The sequence below is a fragment of the Choloepus didactylus genome, chromosome 6 (genome assembly GCF_015220235.1).
Source record: "Choloepus didactylus isolate mChoDid1 chromosome 6, mChoDid1.pri, whole genome shotgun sequence".
Taxonomy (NCBI): Eukaryota; Metazoa; Chordata; class Mammalia; order Pilosa; family Megalonychidae; genus Choloepus; species Choloepus didactylus.
This window is the reverse complement of record NC_051312.1, coordinates 35,405,668-35,419,626: the sequence shown is the minus strand read 5'-3', so window position 1 is coordinate 35,419,626 and position 13,959 is coordinate 35,405,668. Positions and strand designations below refer to the sequence as shown.

The following is a 13,959-nucleotide window of genomic DNA, read 5'->3' as shown; positions in this document are numbered from 1 at the left end:
AATCCCAGTGCAGTCATATCCCCATCTCCCCAGCATGCTGCCTCTGCTGCTTCTCCAGTTTTCAGGCCCTACTTGGAATGCAAGTGGATAGTGTGGAAAAATTGAACACCAAGGAACGTTGCTGTCTGCTTCCCATCCAACCATTCCTTCCTCTCCTCCCTCTTTTTCCTAATCATCCAATTTCCAAGTGGAGCTGGCACACAGATAAGACCAGCTCTGTTGTTTTGCAAGAGACTCTGGTTCCTTCTCCCTGGCAGCGCCTTAAAATCAGAACTGTGATGCCTTTCAGGGGTGCCCCAGTTTAAATTCCAAGGAACTTGTTTCCTGAAATGAAGTTTTCCACCTCTCAGGGAATTTTCCTCTCCTTTTAATGTAGTAAAGGCATTTAAGTGTGTTGGCATTCCCACCTTCTCCCAAAGAACAGACTTCATTTTGTTGACGTTTTAATAGTTTTTCATTCTGTGTTAGTGGTGTATTTCTTTTTAAATTTATGTGCCTACTTTGTGTCAGTGTTACATATTCAGTGTGTTTTATTCCATTTACCCTCTGAAATCATAGGGTTTGGAGTGGGCTTTTGCTAATTGCTCCAGATTTAGCTATCAAAGATAAACAACTTTCAGCAGTTTTATCTTGGAGAAGAGCTAGAAGTAGCAACCTCTAGTTCCCCACAGTTCCAGTTTCCGTCAAACAGCTCATCCTGGACTCGGTCTGAGTGTGTTTGTAGGAGGGTGTGAGGAAGGGCCGTGAACCACCACTATCTGGCTTTCAGGAGTTAGATGGCCTGGGCTGTAGTTGCATCACTTACAAGATATATAACCTTGAATATCATTCATTATTTCTAATCCTACAGTTTCATCATCTGTAGAATGGACTATATCTGTCTTAAGGTTCCTGTGAGGCACAAACGAGATATTACACGTAAAACACTAATTAGCACAGTGCCTTGCATTTTGTAAGTGGACAATAAACCTTAACTGTTGTAACATCACACTTTAAATTATTATTTTTTTTTTTAATTTTTTTGTTTCTTTTCCATTAAAATGTGTTTTTCAAGCGGGCATTGGAGAGAATTGTGTCTGGAGGAGTAGGTGAGTGGAGAGAGTGGTGTGGCAAATAGACTGTAAACCTTAGGGATTAATTGTGACTTAAGCACAGGACCATAAAAGTCAGGGAAATAAGAAGAATGAAATTTGGGGTGTTAAACTCAAGTGTAATCAGAAATGTCAGCAGATGCTAGGGTACAAGTACTAAAATACAGGCACTTTACTAAGACATCGTATTGTCACAGGGTGATATTGTGGAAACAGGAGGTCAGCACTGAGAGGCTAACCTTTCCTATCATGTCTCTTGGTTGTGAAACCAAATTATGGCATGTTGTAGACGTTTTGGCGTTAATATCCTGATTATATTAGGGCTCTGGGAATCCCATTCAGTCTCCCTGAGTTCTCATCCCACGTGTATTCCATGTGTTTGTGTATATTTCCTACCCCACACTGTTACATCTGGCAGACAGCTGTTGTCATATACATGGTGATGAGTGTCCATCAGTGTGATCTGGATGAGATAAATAGGGGGACCTTGGGAATCTGGAGTCTGAAAGACACTGGAGAAGTATAAGGCAGCCAGAATAACAGATAGGACATCTCATATGCAGCCACCTTTTAGCAAAGACAGAGTTATGTTCTGGGCTTTTCACATAATAACTTATGAAAACCGGCACGGGGCAATGCTATAATGGTAATAAACCCGTGTCCTCTTATTCCTGAGCCTAGGTACAATGTTGGCATCGACCAGAGTCTTATTTCTTTCCCTCTAGGGTGCATTAGTTTTCTTCTTTCTCTTCCTCTTTTAAAAAAAGTTCATTCTCCTTTTTGTCAAAGTAATACACGTAATTAGCTTTAAGAAGGTATGTAGTACTATGAGGCTTACGGTGAAGGCCACAGTTCCTTCTCTATTCCACCTGCCTTAAGTTCTCCCCAGTGTTAAACATTTTAAACTCTTTTTCACTATTTCTTTTGCATTTGTACCTCTGTTTCTTAATAATGTGCTAACATGCTATTTCTTGATTTTTTTAATTTTAAACATTATCTATTGATCTACTATGGCAGATAAGGATTTAGGACTTTTACTCCTCCACCCCCACTTCTCCTACCTATTCTTCCTACTATAATTATGTAGCAATGTTTTGCACATTATTACCCCTAGGTAAAAATTGCTACAGCCAAACAAATAATGTACTATGATTATGTCTCCTTTCTTGAACAGCATTTGTTTTTAAGTTGTAACTTTTGTGAATAAGTGTTGTTATAAATTATTAATTACCTCATTTGAGGGGGAGGGTGCTTTGATTTCTACCTTCTTATCACTAAACTTCCCCATACTCTCAAACAAAACCATGAAGTGTCCTTCAGTAATGCAAAGTATAACAGCTGATCTGTCAGGTTCTTTTGGGTTGGGAGACATTCCTTCTGGATCACTCTTTCCTCCTGTTTCAGTTTAGATGGATTGCTCCCTACACCCAGTACAGCTGTTGTCCTAGGTCTTTTCACCACCATCCTGGGAATTTTCTTTTTCTCCCCTATGATGATCCTTTTTTTCCTGATCCGAAATCTAACTTTCTTGCTTTATCCCCTCATTTTAATAGAGTGCATCCTTCAGTAGGTTTCTGAAACAGAATCCATGGAGGCTAACTTTTCAGGACTTCGCTTGCCTGAAAATACCTTTCTTTTACCCTCACACTTGACTAATAATTGACTGGGTATAGTAGTCTAGTTGGATAATTTTTTCCCTCAGAATTTTATTGTCTTCTACATTTCCTCTTTAAAAATGTATGTAATCTTTTAATACTTTTTTCCTATTTTATCATCCTTACAAAAATATTTCTGCTTACATTTCTGTATTAACAATTATTTAATATTATAATGGTAACAAGGACATTGAATTTGCTTCATTATTTCTTTAAACTTTATTTTGAAAAAAATCCAACTTACGGAAAAGTTGCAAGAATTATAAAATGAACTCACATATTCACCTATGTTCAAATGTTGCAAGAATTTTCTCTTTATTTCCAGTATTCAGAAGTGACATGGCCGGGTTTTTTGTTTCGTTGTTTTGTTTTTTAATTTTTGTCTCTCTCTCTTTTTTTAAATACTTTGTGCTAGCTACCCATTGGGTCCTTTCAGTACAGAAATTCATGTTTCTCATAAATTCTGTTCTGGGAACTTGTTTTATTTCTTTGATAGTTTTCTTTCTTCCATGTTCTATCCTTTCCTTTTCTGGAACCTCCTGTTAGAGGTTGGACCGCCTGGGTTTTCTCATCTTTTCTGTCCTTTTTTTCATCTTTTTGTTCACCAAATGGCTAATTTTATGATCTTTATAGTCTGATTCTGCTTTTTTTCTTTAAGTTCTCATATTTGTAATGTCCCAGAGCTCTTTCCTATTCTTTGATAGATCTTTTAAAACAACAAATAGTTATTTATTCTTATTTCATTGATGAAAATTCTTAGATCTCTCAGAGGATATAATTTGTTGTTGATGCTTTCTTTCTGCATCTTCTAATTTCCTCCGAGTTCCCTTTTTTTATTCGTTCATTTTATTTCTGTTGTTCATGCTGAAGATATTCTTTATACTCTTGAAGATTCTAGGATCTGTTCATGGGTAAGAGGAAGACACTAAAAAGCTGATGGGAAGTTCTTTGGGTGAGGGCAGAGCGTATTGCTTGGTGGACTTCACTATAAAAGCATGGGGTGACAAGCTAGCCGCATGGCTGCTAATGTTTGGGGAACTGAAAAGAGAAGAAGACTGCAGGGCTCATCTTTTGGAATATAAATTTTAATCTGCATTTTCCTCTCAACTGTGCCAGTAGTGTTTCCATGGCTGGAGCTTCAGTTTCTTCAGAAAACAAACCTCCCTTCTTCTGCGCAGGTGAGGGAAGAATGGTTGTGTGGCTGAGTGGCAGGGGAAGGGGAAGGTTTAGAGATCTGGGTCTCGAGGGTCCTTATACATAGTTTTATCAGGCCACCTGTTTTCAACCCTTTATCTCTTCTTACCTCACAAGATACCTCATGAGTTTAATTCCTGAGACTTTGTGGGGCACAATAGAAGTTTGAGCTTGTTTGCTTATGTTGGCTCCCCTCAGTAGTTATTTAGGTTTCAGCTCTCTTTGAATCTGTTACCACTTTTCTAGACCCTTTCCATCTTTCAGAAATGTGTTAATATTGCTCATCATCTGTTGTCTCTTCTCCCATTTCTTTGTCATTATAGATTAATATTCTTTTATGTTTATTAACTATCATTTTAGATTTCAGGAGGGAACAGATAGTTTTTTTTAATTTTTTAACCTTTTATTTTGAAATAATTGTAAACTTATACAACAGTTGTAAAAATAATACAAACCCTATACAGAGAACTCCAACATACCTCCACCCCCACCAAATACTCAGATCCACCAATTTTAACATTTTTCCATCCTTGTCATATCATACCCCTCTCCTGAACATTTTAAAGGAGGTTGCATGTATCATAATCCTTGAATACATAATACTTCCATATATATTTCCTACGAACAAGGATATTTACTTATATAATCACCGTAAGTGCAGTTATCAAGTTCAAGAAATTTAGCATTGATGTAAAGCTTACATTCCATATTCCAATTTTTTCTTATGTCCCTGTAATGTTCTTTCAAGCCTTTTCTCCTCCATTCTTAGATCCCATCCAGTATCATGTATTATATTTAATTGTCATTTTCTCTTTCGTTTATCTTTCTTTTTTAAAAAATCATGGCAACATTTATTCAGCATAAATCTTCCCATCACAGTCCCTCCCAAGCATACCATTCAATGGGATTAACCACATTCACAGTTTTGCAGTACCCTCCCCACTATCCATTACTGGAACTTTTCCTTTCACCCCACGCAGAAGTCCTATACTCACTTTGCATTAACTTCCCATTGCCCCTGCTCCCCACCTCTGGTAACCTGCATTCTACTTTCCGTCTCTATGAGTTTACGTATTCTCTGATATTTTCTTTGTGGTTACCACTGGGAGTAAATTTAACACCCTAAATCTGTAACAATCTTATTTGCTTTTATACCAACTTCAGTAGGATATATAAACTTTGTTCCTTATACTCTCCGTCCCCCCACCATTATGTACAAATTGCATATTTATACATTAAGAATCCAAAACCATCGATTTATCATTACATTTTATACATTTGCCTTTTAGATCATGTAGAAAGTAAAAACTGGAGGTACAAATCAAAAGTACAATAGTACTGTTATTTATATTTACCCGTGTCATTATCTTTATCAGAGACCTATATTTCTTCATGTGACTTCAGTCAATTATCTAGTGTCCTCTCCTTTCAACCTGTAAAACTTCCTTTAGCATTTCTTGAAAGGCCAGTCTAGTGGTGACAAATTCCCTCAGCTTTTGTTTATCTGGGAATGTCTTGATACCTCACTTGTTTTTGAAAAATATATTTGCTGGATATAGAATTCTTGGTTGGCAGTGTTTTGCTTTTACCACTTTAAATATGTCTTTCTGCTGCCTTCTTGCCTCTGTGACTTCCGATGACAAAACAGCACCTAATCTTAGTGAGGCTCGCTTGCATGTGATACATTGCTTCTCTCTCACAGCTTTCAGAATTTTCTCATCTTTGGCATACGACAGATTATAACAGGATGCGGTGTGAGTCTGTTTGGATTTATCCTGTTTAGAGTTCATTGAGCATCTTGTATATTCCTGTCTCTCTTTAAGTTTGGGAAGTTTTCATCCACTATTTCTTAGAACATTTGTTCTTTCCCTTTCTCTCTTTCTTTTCCTTCTGAGACTTCCACAATGTGTATATTGGTACACTTCAAGGTGTCCTGCAACTTTCTCAGGCTCTGTTCACTTCATTCTTTCCTCTTTCTGCTCCTCAGACTGGATGACTTCAGTTTTCTTATCTTCAAGTTCTTTGATTCTTTGTTCTGCCAGTTCCAATCTCCTGCTGAAACCCTCTAGGGAATTTTAACTTTCTATTAGTTTGGTCTTTAGCTCTGTTTGGTTCCTTTTCATAATTTCCATCTCTCTTTTGATATTGTTTGTGCTCATCTGTGTTTTCTTAATTTCCTTTAGTTCTTTGTCTTTGAGCATATTTAGGCCTATTTTTTTAAAAAAAGACTTTGTCCAGAATGTCTCAGGTCTGTTCTTCCTCATTTATGGTTTTTAATGTTTTAATCTTCTCCTTTGCCTGGGCTATCACTTCCTATTTCTTTGTATATTTTGTAATCTTTTGTTAAAGCCTGGAAATATTGATATTTCAATATGTTACAGCTGGAATGTAGACTCTGAAGTGTCTGTACCTTAAGCTTGAATCCAGCTAATGTTACTATGGCAGAGTTTTTCTTGAATGCCAGAAGCTAAGAAAAGAAATGAAGAAGGAAAAAAAGAAAATACCTTTCCCAGTCTTTGCAGATTGACCTGTGTGAGTAACTCTCCTTCAGGGTTTATCCATGTAGTGAGTTTATAGGATAGCTCCAGGCCAAAACTTAAGGCCTTCCTGGTCCTTTCTGCACACGTGTCTTGTCTTGGGCATGCACGTTTGGCCCTAGGAAATTCCCCTGTTTACATGGTCTTGAATGTCCCCTCTCTAGGAAACAGTTTCCTCATGGTCTTGGGCACTGCACTGTCTGTCCTACCACCAGCAGTCCCTTGTCCCAGACAGCCTCTTGACTGCTGCCCACATTATGTACGGGAGCTCTCTGAGCCACCTTCCATATGCAAGGCAAGATACGGGACAGTGAGTCCCTCAGGCCACCACCAGACAGATTGGGGCAGACTTACATGCTCCCAGTTGTGCACAGGGTTACACTGCTCCCTCTGGAACCAGGACCAGCAGTCCACACAGGGGCACAGGGATGGAAGAGGGACCAGCCAGGGCGCTAGGAGATTCTTCCTCTTTTAAGTAGCCTTTTTCTTGCTTTGGCACTCACCCTACTGCTGTCCTTTAACCGTTTTCTGGAACTTTGAGAAAGATGTTTCTGCCAATTCTTGCTGGTTGTTCAAAGCTTCCATGGTAGGATGGAACCTTGAATCTTTTCACTCCACCCTTTTGATCAGGGTGGGGCCTGGGAGATGCATGTGTTTAATCTGCATGTTTAACTAGAAATCTCTTCTGAGTTGCAAAAATTCCCTGCTCCTTTTTCAGTGGTATCAGAGCCAACTTAATAAAAAGGAATCCACACAAACTTGGAAGAGGGGAAGACTTTGAACCATTGCTTAACTCTAGAATTGGTCATGATGAAAACCACTGTTTTAGTTTGCTAACATTGCCGAAATGCAATCTGCCAGAAATGGGTTGGCTTTTACCGTGGGGATTTATTAACTTACATTCTGAGACCATGAAAATGTCCAAATCAAGGCATCATCAAGATGATCCTGAACTCTGAAGACATCTCTGCCACATGACAAAGCACATGGCGGGTCTGCTGGTCTCTCTTTTCTCTCCCAGGTTTTGTTGCTTTCAGCTTCTGGCATTTCTGTCTGTGGCTTTCTTTCTTAGCTTCTGTATGTGTCCTTCTTTCTCAGCTTCTCTTGCTTTTCTTTCTACTTCATGCTCTTAAAAAAGGGCTCCAGTAAGAGGAATAAGACCCACCTGGGGCACACCTCAATAACCTAATCAAAAGTTCCCACCCACAATAGGTCTACACCCACAGGAATAGATTAGCTTTAAGAACATGATCTTTTGGGGTTCATATACCTTCAGACCATCACAACCACCAACTCTCCCATGTTTCAGTTTATTGATAATGTTGGGAAAGAGATCAGCCCCATTGTTACTGGATCCTTTTCTGATCCAAATTAATTTGGTTTCTTGCAGAAATGGAGCAGTGTGAGTAACCCACTCTTCCTTCCACTGATCCCACCACAGTCTCAAGGTTTCACTGCCATCGTCCTCACCTATGACCGAGTGGAGAGCCTCTTCCGGGTCATCACAGAAGTATCCAAGGTGCCCAGTCTTTCCAAGCTGCTAGTTGTCTGGAATAATCAGAATAAAAATCCTCCAGAAGGTAAGAAGAATGAAGAAATGATGTGTTCAGGAGAGCCCTGCTTTGGGCTTTCGTGCAGCTCTCTTCTGGATTGATTTTGAGTGGCCATATTACTTGCATCCTTCATTTTAAATGAATATTCCTGCTTTTTCGGAACAGTACCATTCTGAGGCAGCATTACCCCGATTTTCTCAACCGTGTCATTCTTGTTCTAGGATAGCCCATTTAACTCCAAGCCCATGGCATGCTCTGTAGCCACAAGTGTTTGAGGCTTAGGAATCATAAGATCAAAGGCCATCAGCCTTGGGCAAAGGGATCTGGGCCTCCCTCAGCCATCTCAGCTGATTTGTTTACATAGAAAGTCAGTTAAAAGGCCTTAGTTTTCTCCTTCCTTATCTCTGCACTAATACTGTGCTCTCCTTCAAGAAAAGGAATGGCCTCACCTCTGAATTGGGAAAGTCAGCCAGCGTGCCCACTCCAGGCTTCCAGTTGGCTCCTTAAAGTGACACTCACTGGGAGCTCCCTTGGGGCTGTCCTTAATCACGGCATTCCTTTCCCTGGCCACCGTGTAATCTGCCGACTTGCAGCTGAAGTCGAGGACTATTTGATTAATTGGATTTGTTTTTAATTCGGGATGCATAGAGTATGTTCCACCTGCGTTTAGTTTCTCATTCGGTCTATTACTGATCCTAATCCCTGAGACTTCAAAGCTCCTGCCATTTATAGCCTATTAAAGCCAGGAAGTTTCTGATGGATTAGAGCAAGGAATGAGTTTGAAGTTTGTAATGTGCCCCACTGTCACCAATAAGGTCTAGTTTATTGCCCAGCAGTAGTATCTGCACTTTTTATGGCTATTCCCTTTTAATTGGTTATACTAAAGTCAGGATAGTCAGCCCTGGAAACTACCAGTTGTAGGTCTGTAGCCTAGGCTGGAAGAAGACTGTATGCATTTCTGGCTGTGTTAGGCAAATCAGAATTTGTCTCAAAAAAATTCTTTTGTGCTGCGTGAGGCATTTAAAAATTTTTCTTAGTGGGATTTTTGTATTCTGAGGGCACAATATACTTTCTTTTTTGTATTTAGGAAGCCATAGTTTAAGTAAACAAATTAGCTATTTTGAACAAAGGTCCTATATTATCCCTTGAAGCATAACTGTTCATTATTATCATTATTATTAACAACTATCTTTTTATGCCAAGTTTTTTTTTTCCTCTTAATACTATAATATTACCAGTTTTCTGGGTCTTGCCTTTGTTTGCTTGTCAACAAAGGAAAAGGAAATGGGTAAAAAAAAAAGAGGAAGGTGTTAGCACCTTCTAAGAAGTGAGGAAGAGAATGACAGAAAGGAAGGAAAAAGCAGAGAAAACAAAAAGGAGCTATGTAGGAAGGGAAATCAGAGAGGGCCTTTGACAGCTGATTTGGAGTCATCAGTGCTGGTTGCCTTTCCCCAGAGTGAAGTGAATTGGAGGTTACTACATTGCTGACTAGTCCCTTCATTTATAAATGTGGGTCTCGTTTTAAGAAGAAGGCTATACGCCCCTCTTCGGATCTGGAAGGGCCTGCTGTGTCAATATGCATTCACCCTCATGCATGTGCTCCTGCGTGCAAAGACCACCCACTCGCAGAGCGAGTCTCCCAGCCCCCTCCTGCCATCCTGCACAGAGAGAGTTGCAAATTCTGGTGCTAAATGCAAAAGGGGCTTCCTTTATGAATTTTCTTTAACCACTTTAGGCTTAAGGTGAATTATATTTTGTGGATTTGAGTTACTTCTTTTGGGCAAGCATTGTTCCAAACTATGAGAAAAGGAAAATCTTTAAATTCCTTCTTATTCTCAACTCGTACTTTGGCATAGCTAAAAGCGCTATTACAAACTTAGGTTTTGGAGCTGGGCATTCAATTTTAAATTTTGGTAGATCCTACTAAAATGTAGTGGTTAATTTTATGACCAAGAGTTTGGTTTATTTTTGAAATATTTTGGCTCTAGGGAGGAAAGAGAACCCTCAACTGATGAGGCCCTAATTTTGACACGTTTAGAGACTGGACCAACTTTTTTCTAACAGTGGTTTTTAGGTCAGGGCTCTGGCGCTGGCGATGTGGTTGTTTGGGGGAGAACATGAACCATGTTTAATCTTCTGTGGGGTGTTTGTTCAGTTGGTAAATGGGGCTGTCAGCTCTGGTCCTAATGCCAGCACATTCATCTGATTTTTCATGTACAGCATTAGTAATATATGTATTTTATAAAAAAGCAAATCCAAAGCTTTGAAATATTAGAGGCGAAAGTGGTGTTTTTCACTTTCTCTGCATTTACTAAAATAAATATTGTGGTTAACATGTCTGCTGCTAGGAATATTAGTGTAGGCAGAAACGTCTCCCTCCCCCATTTTTTTTTTTTTTAACTCTCCAACTCAACCAAATACATTTTTCTTTTGGTTACACTTTAAGTCTAAATTGCTGGGTTTGAAGTTTAAGTAAATACTTAGACTAGGCAATAGAAATTTCCAGTGAGCTTTCATCAAGTTGGTTTTGAATTCTGTCAGAAAAAAAGGCAGGCCCCTGCTTTTCTGCCTCCTCAACTCAACAATTCCCAAACTTGATGGATATAGAAGTTATTTGGCTTGGAATCTGGCCTCAGTGCTGAGGGAAGCTGTTACATTGTCCATTTCAGATAGGTTTAAATCAGCCTTCTATTTTCACTGGTTTCAGTTTTAAATTTGAATTGATCTCAGGAGCCCTCCAATTTCAAATTGTGTCTTTCTTAGCCCTTAGTAGGTAGGGTGGGATTGTTTGAGTGTGTCAGCATTGTCAGCCCCAAAAAAAGGCAACAGGGAATAGAAGCAGCAGCCACTTTCTTTATAAGCCAAGTTCTGGGACTATGGGGAACAGCTGTACACTAAGCATCTTGGGCATGCCTAAAGTGGGCCCGAGATTTGTCCAGACATAATCTGATCATTTGTTTCGTGGATCTGTGGTTGTGTTTGTGACAGCAATTGGCAAAATGAGCTTGGCATCATTATCGGTCAACATGAACATTTTATAGTCTTTGCCAAATTGGAGAAAAATTCTCTTTACTCACATCTCTCTTGGCATCCAACATGGAGAAAACAGTTAATAATATACTTTTTCTTTTTTTTAAATCCTTGGCACAAGGAGTTCTTTTTCTTCTTTGAGCTGTACTAAAGCTCACATTTGTTATCAGGTCACCTGGCTTACCTGTTTGTTTATCACAAATTTAGCAGTGTGTTCAAAAAAAATTTTATTTTTCAGGTTCCTTTGTATGAATGGAAGATGACATTTCTATTTTGCTTGCTACAGACTCACAGGATGAGACATAAGCTACAAGGGCATGCTGTTCCACTTAGAATTTAAAAGAGTAAGGAAAAAAGAATCCAGCTAGTCTAGGCAATAGAATCAGGGCCTGGCTGTGACTGTATTGTTCTGCATCCCAGGGGGTCTTCCCTATATCCTACTGTCTAGATGTCTTTGGGTTGTCAGTAGAGAAGTGAAGTTCATAGGACTTTACAAGAATCCATTTTTGAAGATGGGAATAATGATATGTTGTTATTGTAACTATATATTGTATATGGTTTATATCCTAAGAATAGGAATTTAACTAAGTGCTTTACACATTTTATCTCTAGTCCTTAGGACAGCCCTACAAAGAAACTGTTATTATCCCCATGTTACATATGAGAAAACTGAAACTCAGATTAGTTGAGTATTTGCCTAAATCACAAAACTGCAAATTGCAGAGCCAGAAATAAACTCAAGTCTCTCTGGATCCAAAGTTCATGCCCTTTGCACTAAACCACATTATATTTGTTTAGATTACTATCTGATAGTAAGAAAATCATCATGCTTTGTCACTTCTCTGATTTGGGGTTATGTAGAAAAACTAGGTCCCTATCAGGGACTTAAAAGAGAGACAGAAAAATAAATGTATTCTTTTGAAAATACTAATGGAAGGAAAAAACTCTTTTGTTTCTCAACTTATATTCTTCTTTCTTACCTTGTGTTCCCTTATCCCTCTGTTACTCTAGTTCTTTTTTTTTTTTAATAACATTTCCGGAATCAAAATCCCATATCAACATTATCTGTTTTAAGGACAGAGTGTAATAATAATGTTTATCCTTTGATTGCTTCCCTCTCATCCCTGAATTCCACAGAAGGGATGCCGAAGTCTGAGAGAATGGGAGTTCCTCTTCCTGGAAGTCTAGTTCGTTTGAAAAGGTGAAAACAAGAAACTGGGAATGGCATTTAGGGTCCTGCCTTGAGGGAGTGATGGTCCCCAAATGGCTGATGGAAACTCATTTTCCCAAAACTAACTTTTGGCTACCCAAAAGTTAGTAGAGGGAAAGACCTAATTTAGTAGAGGGAAAGGTAATCGCATTTCTAAAAAAGCCAGGATTCATTCTACCTTCCCATCTGTACCTGGTATAATCCTTTGTGACCTTCATCACTCCCCAGAATTTCTCTCATCAAAGATTTTACCAGGGCAAGTTGGTTCTTTATGGACATTGTTTAAAGTAATTCTTTTGGCTATAGGTAGATGAAGAATGTGGACTGAACATGCTGCACATATTCCCCAAGTGAAAGTCCAAATCCCAACCAGGGTAGAGGAATGTTTATAAAAACAGTTAACCTGTTTTCTGTACATATTGGAAAAAGAGGAGCTTTTTGACGCCTTGTGGAATTAACATTATGACATTTCATGTATTCTTTTGTTTCATTAGTGTTTTGTCTCTCAGTTCTGGAGGATTAATGGCAGGGATTTTGCTTGTGTAAAAGTGGACATGGAAGGTCCAAGCTGGGGGCATGCCCCTGCATTGTCATAATGGTGTGCCAGATCTATAATGTACCTTACCACCACTAGCCAAAGTTCAAAAACTCCTTTGATTCTGTAATAGCCATAAACTTTCAAGGGAAAGCAAAGTGAATATTTATTGAATGTCTCCCATGTGCTGGGCACTGTGCTGTTAAGTTTGTTCACATTTATCCTCATAGTCAACCACATGAAGATGGTATTATTATTGCATCTTCCTAGATGAAGAAGTAGATTCAGAACGATTGACTTGTTCAGGATCACATGGCTGATAAGTGGTAGACCTGGGATTCAAAGCTGTTTCCAAAGACTCCCCTTTCTGAAATACGTTATTGCCCTATGGAATACCTGGACCGTAGGAGCATCTTGTTTGGTGTCTCATCTGGTGTCAAGTAGAAATATGACCTAAGGTAGAACATTTCAAGTAAAAGGGCACCTTGTGAGGTGGGGCAAGATGGTGGCATAGGGAGGTGTGGAATTTAGTCCCCTAGAGCAGCCAGTAAACAACCAGGAACAACTAGTAACTGGTCTGAAACACCTGTTTGGGGGACATCCATGACTGGACACACATTGTACACCAGTCTGAAATGGGTGAAAGGGCTGAGATCACAGCATTGAACTCTAAGTAAAGCCCCCCAAACTGTGGAACCTGCACCCTTCCCCCACTGGCATGGCAGACTGAGTTGGAACACTCCCTTATGGGAAAAATAAGTGGTGTCTGCTGGGAGCAAGGGAAGGTAGCTCAACCAAGCTCCAATTGTGGTTTTAATTAACAAATTTGGACTACTGAATACAGGCCGTGAACACAGATAAACCTGGAAGAAGCAGGAAAGGAACTCTGAAATCTCTCCCGACAGAGAGGAAGCAGGGCTGATGGAAAAAATAGTAAATAAATAAAAACAGAGATTTTTGGAGTCATCTGAGCTCAGAATACTGGAAAAGGGCTGTGTGCCAAGAAAAGGGTCACAGAACTGGGTACCAACTCTGGCTCTTGACTGGCAAAATGGGAGGGTGGGGGAGTATGTGCTCCAGATTGGCTCCTAAAAGGGGCTTTCTTTCTTTTTTCTTTGTTTTCTCTCACCCTAATTACTCATTTGAGAAAGCCT

At 39.3% G+C, this 13,959-nt stretch overlaps 1 protein-coding gene across 1 annotated transcript in view; it reads left to right on the top strand.

The window, feature by feature from the left end:
• Positions 1–13,959, top strand: part of EXT2 (exostosin glycosyltransferase 2) — a 173,127-nt gene that overhangs the window by 106,344 nt on the left and 52,824 nt on the right. Inside the window, exon 9 of the mRNA XM_037838816.1 lies at positions 7,868–8,057. Coding sequence (XP_037694744.1) covers positions 7,868–8,057 — 190 coding nt within the window. The remainder of the gene's footprint in view (positions 1–7,867; positions 8,058–13,959) is intronic.